The sequence below is a fragment of the Sorex araneus genome, chromosome X (assembly GCF_027595985.1).
Source record: "Sorex araneus isolate mSorAra2 chromosome X, mSorAra2.pri, whole genome shotgun sequence".
Lineage (NCBI taxonomy): Eukaryota > Metazoa > Chordata > Mammalia > Eulipotyphla > Soricidae > Sorex > Sorex araneus.
In genome coordinates, this window is record NC_073313.1 from 145,627,785 (window position 1) to 145,640,180 (window position 12,396).

The 12,396-nt window shown below is 37.0% G+C and overlaps 1 protein-coding gene across 2 annotated transcripts in view; it reads left to right on the forward strand.

The window, feature by feature from the left end:
- The window catches only part of OPHN1 (oligophrenin 1), a 530,418-nt gene that overhangs the window by 446,748 nt on the left and 71,274 nt on the right, over positions 1-12,396 (forward strand). For both annotated transcript variants that reach the window (XM_055122033.1, XM_055122034.1), the window contains exon 20: positions 3,101-3,248. In XM_055122033.1, the coding sequence (XP_054978008.1) occupies positions 3,101-3,248 (148 nt within the window). The remainder of the gene's footprint in view (positions 1-3,100; positions 3,249-12,396) is intronic.

Below are 12,396 nucleotides of genomic sequence, written 5' to 3' on the forward strand. Positions count from 1 at the left end.
TGAACCCACCTCCCATGCAAACAGCCCTGGCAGCCTAAAACACTCCAATTGCAGCCATGCTCACGACAGAATTCCATAAGCTCGAGATGAGTCTCATCCAGAAATTAATCTGTTGGAAAACTCAGGTTTGCAGGATCTGTGACTGAAATCTCCAGGCTAGCACGGAGTCAGGGATGGACTACCTCCTCTCATCACCCTGTTCTTCTGGGAGCCTGGTAGTCATGCCCATGAAATGACTCTGGCACCATATAAGCTCATTAACTGGCCATGATCCAGAGACTCATAAATAAATCTCAAAAGAGATCAATAAGCCGCAGAGATCCTTCCAGACTGCCAAATCTCCATCTAGTTAAAATTTTAACTCCAGCTGTATCACCCCATTAAAAATGTTAGAATTTCTGGCTGCAAATGTGGCCACATTACAACTCAAACTCTACCCCACTGATAAACTAGGAGTAACATGCCACATTGTATGTGATGTAAAGTAGAAGTTAACCAAGCTTGGTTAAGAAAATATTAACAAGGCTTAATCTGTAACAACATATTAGTAATTTCTTACACAAGGGCTTAATGGATCCAGGTTTTTTTTTTTTCTTTTTGGGTCACACCCAGTAATGCACAGGGGTTACTCCTGGCTATACACACAGAAATTACTCCTGGCAGTGCTCAGGGAACCATATGGGATGCTGGGAATCAAACCCGGGTTGGCCGTGTGCAAGGCAAATGCCCTACCCACCCTATTGCTCCAGCGCAATGTTTATATGTTTGACTGGCCCAACGCACACACAATATAAAATACTTTAGGATCAAAATGATTTGGAAGTGAAAAATAAGTTGTCTGCAGTTCTTTTCTCGTCACTCATTATTCCTGTCTGGATGTGAACAATGTATCCAATTTATTTAATAGCCTTTCAGCATTATTGAGTGCATTATCATCATCATCATCATCACCCTGTTGATTGTCAAATTTCTCGAGTGGTCTCAGTAACGTCTCCATTTGTCCTAGCTCTGAGATTTTAGAAGCCTCTCCTTACTCATCCTTCCCAGTGATGCAGCATTGGAAGCTCTTTCATGGTCAGGGGAATGAGACCCAGCATTGTTACTGGTTTTGGCATATGAATATTCCACGGGGAGTTTGCGAGGCTCTCCCATGTGGGCAGGAAACACTCAGTAGCCTACTGGTTCTCCCAGAGAGAGAAGTAGGCTATAAGATGCTTTGCAGCTGCGCAGTTATGGGAGCTTGCTTTTAAGTCTCTGGATGTTGGCCATTGATGGGATTGCAGGATGCCGGGGGCAGTCACTGGGTGTGACCGCCTAGCTACTGGAAATTGGGAAATCTGGGCAGAAGAGGCCGAGTTTCTATCGGAACAGGCTTGGAGGTCTCAGCTCCGGGTCCCACAAACCTGGGTTCCTCTGCTGGTACCTTCATGTGCGAAGCTTATCTAAACGTGCAGAGAGGGTCCTTGAGCATGGCTGTGGCTAAGGCTCTGGAGGTCATCAGCCACGGGAACTCTGCTCGGGGTGGGGAGGGGAGCAGGACCCCATCCCCTCCGAGGGGCCCCAGGGAAGACAGCCAGGTGCGAGAGCCAGAGACCCTTATTGAGTGCAAGTAGGTGTTTTTCACTTCTTTTATACTCATACAAAGTTACTTGACTATCCTTTTCACTCATCTCACATCCACTGTGAATTAGATGGTGTTCTCCCCACATTAGATGATGAATCAATGACTCAGACCTGAAGACACTTGCCTAATATTTCCTGAGAAGTAAATGGAAAATACTAAAAATTTAATTTGTTTACAAATGGCCAAAAGGCACATGAAAAAATGCTCCGCATAGCTAGTCACCTGGGAGATGCAAATCAAAACAACAATGATATATCATCTCTCACCACAGAGACTGGGACACATTCAAAAGAACAAAAGCAACCAGTGCTGGCGTGGATGTGGGAAAAAGGGACGTTCCTTCACTGTTGGTGGGAATGCCGACTGGTGCAGCCTTTCTGGAAAACAATATGGACAGTCCTTCAAAAACTAGAAATTGAGCTTCCATATGACCCCACAATACCACTTCTGGGAATATATCCTGAGGATTCAAAAGAGCACAGTATAAATTACATCTGTTCCTATATATTCATTGCAGCACTGTTCATAATAGCTAAAATCTGGAAACAACCCGAGTGCCCTAGAACAGATGACTGGTTAAAGAAACTTTGATACATCTACACAATGGAATGCTATGCAGCTGTTAGGAGAGATGAAGTCATGAAATTTGCTTATGAATGGATAAACATGGAGAGGATCATGCTAAGTTAAATGAGTCAGAAAGAGAGGGACAGACATAGAAGGACTGCACTCATTTGTGGAGTACAGAATAACATCACATGAGGCTGACACCCAAGGACAGTAGATACAAGGGCCAGGAGGATTGCCCCATAGTTGGAATACTGTTTCATGATTGGAGGGGAGAAGGCAGATGGAATAGAGAAGGGATCACTAAGCAAATGATGGCTGGAGGAACCATTTGGGATGGGAGATGCATGCCAAAAGTAGATAATGGACCAAACATGATGACCTCTCAGTGTCTGTGTTGCAAGCCATAATACCCAAAAGTTGAGAGAGAGTATGGGGAATATTGTCTGCCATGGAGGCAGGGGGAGGGTGGAAAAGGGGGGGAGTATATCCCAGATATTGGTGGTGGGGAATATGCACTGGTGAAGAGGTTGGTGTTTGATCATTGTGAGATTGTAACCCAAACATGAAAGCTTGTAACTATCTCACGGTGATTAAATAAACTTTAAAAAATTAAAAAATAAAAATAAATATAAAATAAATCAATAAAAATTTAATTTATAAACTTCTAGATTGCAGTTTTTGTCTCATTCATTCCTTCACACTAAGCTGTGTCAGGTCCTTTGCCCTTAAATTATCTAAACACTGCTGGTAGCTTCGTTATCTAATAAAATATACCTGTTTCTTTCAGAAATACTGAAATTAACGTTACAGACTTTAAATGTAGTGCTGACAGGCAACAGCTAGTCAATATCATTTTTCATATAAAACTGATTTTATAATGACTTTTTGGAAATGTTCCCACTACAGATTTATTCTGGTCCACCTGAGGAAAATCTTGTACCACCACTGCCTCCACCTCGAGTAACAGCAAGAAGGCACAAACCAATCACAATTTCAAAGCGTTTAATACGAGAAAGGACAGTTTTCTATATGTCTTCCATCGATGAAAATGAAGGTCAGTAATGAGTTTTACCCTTAGTTTTTAATAGTGATTGTATGCATTGGATGCAAGGTGTATATTTAAAGGCTGAATTTAGGTATAGACATTCCCTGGTTCTTGTGCCAGGTAAAATAAGGTATGTAAAATGTCATATAGAAGGGATAATTGTGTTTTGAGGGACAAATATGTAAAGCATGCTATTGTGATTCCTTAGGTATGTAGAAGATCAAATGTGTTTTTACTTCTGTTCTCTAATATATTAAAGAGGGTGACCAGTGTGCTTTCTAAATGTTAAAGGATTTTTAATTCAACTTCACCTTACATAGAGGAGTGATGTCAACAAGATGGTTGACATGATGGTTATACTGTATTGCAATATAAGTATTGTCATCTTGACATCTTGTCATCTTGCTGACATCATGTTTGAATAAAGCCTTTTACTCTTCACAGTAACATGAATTTGTAGAATAATCTATATGTGAAAAATCACTTGACGAAAGCTATGGAATTCAAATGTAGATAGAAAGATGCATTGTAATTGGATTTTACAGTATTTCGGTGGATAATAAAAACAAGAAAAACTGAATTGCGGAGAGTGGCAACCGCAGTTTAATATTATACACATTACTCTTCCAAGATCATGTAGCAAGACCCTCCGTGTGGGAGAAGGAAAATACAGTGACTATAGAACTTCCGTAACTTGGACTGTAGTGCCAGGCTTGCCAAGTAACCTGAGCAGATAATTATTCTCTATCCAAGCTCTAGACTGGCACAGGCCTAGTCATCAGAAGACTGTCCCCACTAGTCCAAGAGCAAAGGCCCATCACACTGCCTTTCATTGCCTATCGCCTAGTTTCCAGACTACACTAATGAACCCAGGCTCTACTAGAGTATTCTATAGATCTAGCCTCCAGGCATGTCCCTTAGCTAAGACAGATACAGACTGTGCACAAGTCTCTACACTTAGTCCTGAAGTCGAATGTAGGATTATCCACCTACTTAACCAGACACCAGACAAACCTACCCAAGGTTATCAACAATAAGATAACCAATGAAAGACTTATACAGTGAAAACTATTAATCACTGCAAAGAGATACAGGAGAACACACCAGGAAATGGAAAGACATTAGAATTCTTGTCATGGAAAGGAAGAGTCAATATTGTTAAAATGATGATTCTACAAAAAAAACCACATGTGTTTGATACAATAATCATTAAAATTCCAGTCCCTTTTTTTCAAAGACACAGAGAAAATTCTACTAAAAGTTGTATGGAACCATGAAACTCCCTGAATTTCCAAATCAATTTAAGAAAAACAGAAGAAGATGGGAGGAATCTACACCAGCACTATTTGTTATTCTTATTGATCTGTGCCAGGCCCTGTGGTGTGAGATGATATCTACTTGTTGTGTTCATTTGCATTTCCAATGATTAGTGATGTAGAGCATTTTTTCACTTAACATGATTTCATCCAGTTCCATCCATGTTGCAGCAAATTGTGTGATTTTATCATTCCTTATAGCTGTGTAGTATTGTATTGTGTATATATACCACATCTTCATGATCCACTTACATGTTGTTGGACTTGTGCTGCAATGAATAATGAAGTGCATACATTCTTTTGAATTAATGTTTTTTCTGTTCTGGGGAAAGATACTTAAACATGAAATTGCTGAGCCATATGGTAGATAAATTCTGGGTTTACTCAGTACCCTCTATATTATTTTTCATAGGGGTTGAACCTGAAAATATTCCCACTAGCAGTGGATGAGTGTTCCTTTTTCACCACATCCCCACCAACAGAAGTTGTTCCCAGATTTTTAATACATACTATTCTCACTGGTATACGATGATATCTCATTGTTGTCTTGATTTGGAATTCCCTAATAATAAGAGATGTTGAGCACTTTTATGTGCTTTTTGGCCATCAGTTTGTCTTCCTCAGAGAAGTTTCTGTTCACTTCCTTCCCCATTTTTTGATGGGGCTTTTAGAGTTTTTGTTGATCTTTGTGAGTATTTTATATATCCTGGATATCAACCATTATCTGATGTGTTGAATGTGAATACTTTTTCCCAATCCATTAGTTGTGTTTAGTTTTAGCCTGTGTTTCTTTTGCCAAACAAAAACTTTTACATTTGATGTAGTTCCATTTCTTTAGTTTTGATCCTGTAGCCTTTGCCAATGGCATCATATTATTGAAGACTACTTTGAGATTTAGCTTTGGGAGAGTTCTGCCTATATTTCCCCAGTGAAACTTCTGGATTGTGGTCTGGTCTAAAGCTCCTTGATCCACTTTGAGTCAACTTTTGTGTCAGGTGTAAGGTAAGGATTCAGCTTTGATAATTTGCAAGTGGTTATCCACTTTTCCCAGTACCATTTTTTGAAAATACTGTCTTTATTCCATTTTATGCTTTCAATTCTTCTGTTTAAAATTTGCTGACCATATACATATCGGTGCCAAATAGCATAATACAACACATTATTAAAAGGAAAGATAAAAGTTATATTATTATACCAATTGATGCAGAGAAAGCCTGATACAAGCTCCAATATCCATTTGTGATAAAACCCTCAATAAAATAGAGGTGGAAGGAACCTGCCTCAAGTTATTGTCAGCTATCCATATAAAGCCTATAGCTTATATTATTCTTAATGGTGAAAAACTGAAAACATTCCTGATAACTATTATGGGCATTCTTCAAAAAACAACTAGAAATTGAGCTTCCATATGAAGCTCAATTACCACTGCTGGGAATATACCACTGCTGGGAATATACCCCAGGGACCCAAAAGCACACAGTAGAAACTCCATGTGCACTTCAAAGTTTATTGCAGCACTATTCACAATAGCCAGAATCTGAGAACAATCGAGTGACCAAGAACAGATGACCAATTAAAGAAACTATGGTACATCTACACAGTGGAATACCATGCAGCTGTTAGAGAAAATGAAGTTATGGAATTCGCTTATAAATGGATGGACATGGAGAGTATCATGCAGAGTGAAATGGGTCAGAAGGAAAGGACAGATATAGAATGACTGCATTCATTTGTGGGATATAAAATGTTGTATGAGACTAATATCCATGGACAGTAGAAACAATGGCCAGGAGAACTGGTACACGATTGGAAGACTACCTCAAGTGCTGGGGAAGAAGGCAGTTGGGATAGAGAAGTGACCACTATGACAAAGATAGTTGGAAATGACAACATTGGATAAGAACTGCATAGTGAAAGTAGGTAAATGAACAAACATAATAACCTCTCAGTATCTGTATTGCTAATTATAATGCCCAAAAGGAAAGAGTGAGAGAGAGAGAAAGAGAGAGAGATGGAAAGTACCTGCCATTCAGACAGGCTGAGGGAGGTAGCAGAATGGAAACTGGGGGTACTGGTTGTGGGAAATGTATGCTTTGTGGAGGGATGGGTTTTGAACATTGTATGACTTAAACCCGACCATGAACAGCTCAGTATTGTGTATTTCATGGTGAAAAATAAGTACATAAATAATATATATGTATATATGTATGTATATATAAATATATAAAACAACAACAACAAAACATTCCCGATAAGATCAGGCAAAAGACAAGGACACTGTCCCTCTTATTCAACATTGTATTAGAAATCTTTGTAACAGCAATGAGGCAAAAAAGAAGAAAATTAAAGGAATAAAAATTGGTATAACGAAAGTCAAATTATCTGTTTACAGATAGCATGATGATGTACATTGAAGACCCCAATGAGTCCACACAAAAGATACTAGAAACAATAAACCAATACAACAATGTGGCTGGCTACAAAGTCAATACACAAAACCTGGTTGAATGCCTATATACAAATAGTGAATCAGAGAAAAGAGATCAAAGTGACTATGCCATTTAAAATTGTATCCAAAACATCAAGTACTTAGGAATCAACTTAACAAAACCGGTAAGAAACCTACACCATAAACTTTAAAACATTTAAGAAAAAAACAAAGAAGACCTTAGAAAATGAGTAAAACTTATTATATACTGTGTACTGGATAATCAATATTGCCATAATAACTCTCACCTAAACTACTATAGAGATTCAGTATAATCCCTGTTTAAATTCAGACATCATTCTTCGAGCAGTTAAAAATCTATCATAAAGTTTGATTAGATTCATAAAGGATACTGCATAGTCGAACCATACAGCCAAATAAAAATGTGGGATATATCTCACTACCTACTTGAATCTATACTAGAAAGTAATCAAAACAGCACGGTACTGGAGTAAAGAAAGTCTCTGACCAGTGATATTCAGAACAGAATATCCAAATAATGGTGTAATAATTAAAAATTTTGAAAAAGAATGTGAAGTTTCTAAGAGTGCATTTTTTAAAGAAGATGATCTTTGTCAAAATTTAAATATTTTAAATTTCTAAAGATCACTGTCACTCTCACTGTCATCCCATTTCTCATCAATTTGCTCGAGCGGGCACCAGTAACGTCTCCATTTTGAGACTTGTTGTTACTATTTTTGGCATATTGAATACAGCATGGGTAGCTTCCCAGGCTCTGCTGTGCGGGCGAGATACTCTCGGTAGCTTGCTGGGCTCTCCAAAAGGGGCGGAGGAATCAAACCTAGGTCGGCTGCATGCAAGGCAAATGCCCTACCACTGTGCTCTCTCTCCAGCCATAAGAAAATGAAGAGATAAATCTCGTTTTGGGGAAAAGTTTTGGATATCATATACTTGATAAAATATATTTTGAAGTGTCTAATTTTTTTTTCTTTTTGGGTCACACTCAGTGATGCACAGGAGTTACTCCTGGCTCATGCACTCAGGAATTAGTCCTGGCAGTGCTCGGGGGACCATATGGGATGCTGGGAATCAAACCCGGGTTGGCCACATGCAAGGCAGATGCCCTACCCGCTGTGCTATTGCTCCAGCCCCAATAATTCTTAACAAATGAATAAAATGGTTAACATCCCTTTGGACTAGGAAGACAGCTTATTGACCAGGGATTCATGCACTAGGACCTGAATTTGAATCTCAGAAACACATGATGCCCCCAAATACACCTGGAAGCACCCAACTACTACAAGATACTAATATGTCTTGACATCACAGATCTAAGCAGTTCTGAATCCCCAGGTCTCACATTAAATTTCTGCCTGGCTGGCCAAGTGTTATAGTCCCTTTACCCCCAAAAGAGACAAGCAGCCCAGTTAAAAGAATGAGCATAACGTTTGAATTGGTTTTTAATTAAAAATATGAAGATGAGTAATAAACATGAAGAGATGAGAGGGTTTGGGAAGTGTAAATTTAAACTATCATTAATTATCACTATAGGCTAGCCTGTATATTTTTAAAAGGGGAAAATTACAACTGATGCCATAGCAATGCAAAGAAGTATAATGTTTTCTTTTTTGGGGGGAACGCATACCCAACAATGCTCAAGTATTACTCCTAGATCTACAGTCAGAAATTATTCCTGAGTGTCTTCAAGGGGCCTTATGGGATGCTGGGTATTGAACACAGGTAGGCTATGTACAAGACAAATGCCTTGCCCACTCTACTATCACTCTTGCCCCAGAAACATGAGACCTTTGTGAATAAAATGCAATGACAAATTTAATAAGAAAAAATGATACATTTCTATAAACATGCACTTTGTAACACCTTATAGCACTGAACCATGAAAGAGAAAAAAAATCTCAGCAGGCCAAATATCTTCAGTAAGGAGACCGAATCAGTTATCAAAACCTCCCAATAAAACATAGTTTCACAACCTGATGCCTTCAGTGAAGAATTCTATAAAAAAAATTAACGAATCAGTACAACCTATCTGAAATTCATTTATGATACTACCATTACCTTGATATCAAAGTCAGGTAAGGAAAAGAACTGCAAGTCAAATAAAAAATACTGTAAGTCAAATACAAGTGATAAATATAAACTTCCTTGATAGTTAAAACCTGAATTAATCACAGACAACTTACACAGTCGTTGACAAAAGCTAATATTATTTCATGGTTACAATCATCAATGAATGTGCCTCAATATAATAAGGATCATATGTAAATCCAAGTAGATAAAATGACGCACCATAGCTATGCCACCAGACCCCTTGCCAGGCAACCTGAAGAGGGGCAGATAAATTGCCCTCCCACCCAAAGGACCAGCCCAGGCACCCTAAAACCTCAGGAATTCAACTGCTGCCATGCTCACGGCCACGTGATACCTCATACCTCACACCACAAATATTCCAAGAGTAGCCCACCACACTTGAAGGGGTTTAAAGTAGAAGGCAACCAATCTTAGAGGAAAATATATTTTTACAGATATAAGAACACAAGACTCAACCTTTAACAACATGTTAGTAGTCTCTTATAAGAGATCTTAATGGCCCCTGGATGTAATACATCAATCTTCACACAATTTACTCTAAGGAAATATTTTTGAATCAGTTTCAGCAGTTTATTTATAACAAACAAACAATACAAAATAAGTTACTTCAGTTCTGCTTTGGGGCAGGTGTTGGGGTTCTGGATGGCAACATCTGAAATATGTTGGTGGGAAGGTGTAATGGTGGTGGAATTGGTGCTCGAATATTAAATGTAATCAAATACTGTGAACTTCTTTATAAAAATAAAATTAAATTTTAAAAAAATGAAACAAAAAACCAAGTAAAGTTAAAAGTCATTTTAGTTTTGTATACTTTTTAATATTTAAAATTTTTTAAGTAAATAAAAAAGAGACCAATGTAATCGTATGAAAGAAACTAAATTCAGGATCAAGGATACACACTCTTCCCACTTATGTTAAACACAGCATTGGGAATCCTAATTTCCAGTATACAATGTGGCAAGAAAAATACATTTAAAACTTCCAAATTGGATTGAAACTAGTAGAACTCTCTTGCTTGTAGACGATATTATCTTATATGTAGAAAACTAACAGCTCCACTAAATGAAGTAATACTTAAAATGTATTAAATGACATGTTGCAAAATTAGCATAGGAAATTCAGTTAAGATTTTGTGTGGCATAGTGAGTTATGTGTTGAAACATGGAATGTAATCAAGATAACGCGTAAACGAAGTGAAACTTATCACTTACAAGGGCGGGGACTGGGAGGGCGGGAGGGGGTGGGAGGGGGCGGGAGGTATACTGGGGTGTTTGGTGATGGAATATGGGCACTGGTGAAGGGAAGGGTGTTTGAGTATTGCATAACTGACATAATCCTGAGAACTATGTAACCCTCCACATGGTGATTCAATAAAATTAAATAAATAAATAAATAAATAATATATAGCACTGTAAAAAATATTTAAAAAAATAAGATAGTTAAACAGCTGAAAGTCTTTAGCTGTAACCTAAGAGTAAAAAAAATATTTTGTGTGGCAACAAAGAACTCAACTACCAAAGCATTCTTAAAAAAATAGAATTTTCATACATCAGATTTATAAATATAATATTTATAATAACAGTTTTATACTGGGATAAAAGCAGACATGTAGCCCAGTTAATCAAATCAATAGGCCCCAAATAAATTAACATATTTATTGTCAGTTGATCTTTTAAAAAGTGCCAAGAACACTGACTGGTAAAAAGATCATCTCTTGAATAAGTGATCCTGGGGAATATTTATATCTTCATGTAGAAGTATAAAAGTAGATCTTTATCACGTTGTATACAGAAATCAGAAATATAAGGTTTTAAAAATATTTTCATATGTATAAAACCATTACAAACAACATGGAAAAATCTCATCAATATTTGTTTCAGCAATTAACTTTATATTGTGTTCCTAAAATAGAGACAACCAAAATTAGACAAATGTAAATATATCAAAGTAAAAACTTCTGTACAACAGGGGCAGGAGTAAAAAGATAAAAATAAATAAAAATATAAAACTTCTCTACAACAAAGGAAACTATAAGCAGGGTGATGAGATTACTTACAGAATAGGAGAAACGTTTCCCTAAGCACGTACCTGCAAAAGGCATAATATCCAAGGTATATGAGCAACTCATACAATATAACAAGAAAGGATTTAACCCTGTCCTTAAAAGGTCAAGGACCTTTAAGAAATTTCTCAAAACAGCACACATAAATGACTAATTAATGCATGAAAAATGCTTGTATCACAAATCATCAACAAAATTCAAATCAACATCACTATAAATTGTCACCCACACGTGTTAGCAGAAGACAAAAAGACAACCCAAGAAACAGATTATATTGTAGAAAAAAAAGGTATGCTTTTGTGGTCAAAATTTCATATCCATACCCAGGATATGAAACAAATGATAAGTATATTTCTCAAAAAATTAAATAATATCAGCTACTGAATCAAGTAATTCTGCTTCTGGCCATATGTATATTTACATATATATAACATATGAAATCTATATCTCAAGAAGATGATTGTGTTCTGGTGTTCACTTCATTTACAGTAGCTGAGATCTAGAAATACCCAAGTATTCTTTGATGGATGAATCATTAAAAATAATACAGGTTGTATGTTGTACCTCCCACCGTTCACCATACCAGAAACACCAGAATAGTAGTAACTTTAAAACGGAGGAAATCCATCTTTTGCGACAACATGGATGAACCTGGATGACCTCTGTTAATCAAATAAGCCAGAAACAGAAAACAAATGTCTTATGATCTCACTTACATGTCAAATCTTTAAAATTAAAACTAACAGAATAGAATGTTGGCTGTCAGGAACTGAGGTATGGTTTAAAAATGGAAAGCTGTTTATCAAAAAATACAAAGAGTCAGTTATGCAGGATGAATATGTTATGGAAAAATAAGGTACATTATGATAATTGTAGCTTACAACTTTATAACTTGAAGTGTGAAGAAAGTAGATCTTAAGTGTTCTCACCATACACACTAAACAGTAACTATGTGATGTGATGGATATGTTAATTGACTTGATTATGCTAAAAATTTCAATGTTTGACTATGGTAATAAACTCTCAGTGTATCTGTATAGCAAAAGTTCACAGGAATGACTTTCAGTAGAATAATCTCTTACTATGGAGATTAATTATGTCTCTTTCCCCACTACTCTACTGAATCCATTTTTTTTGCCAGAGTTGCAACACTATCCACATGGTCAAGCCAAATGGAGACTTGATCAATGAATACTCAATTTGTGAGTAAAAATTGGCACA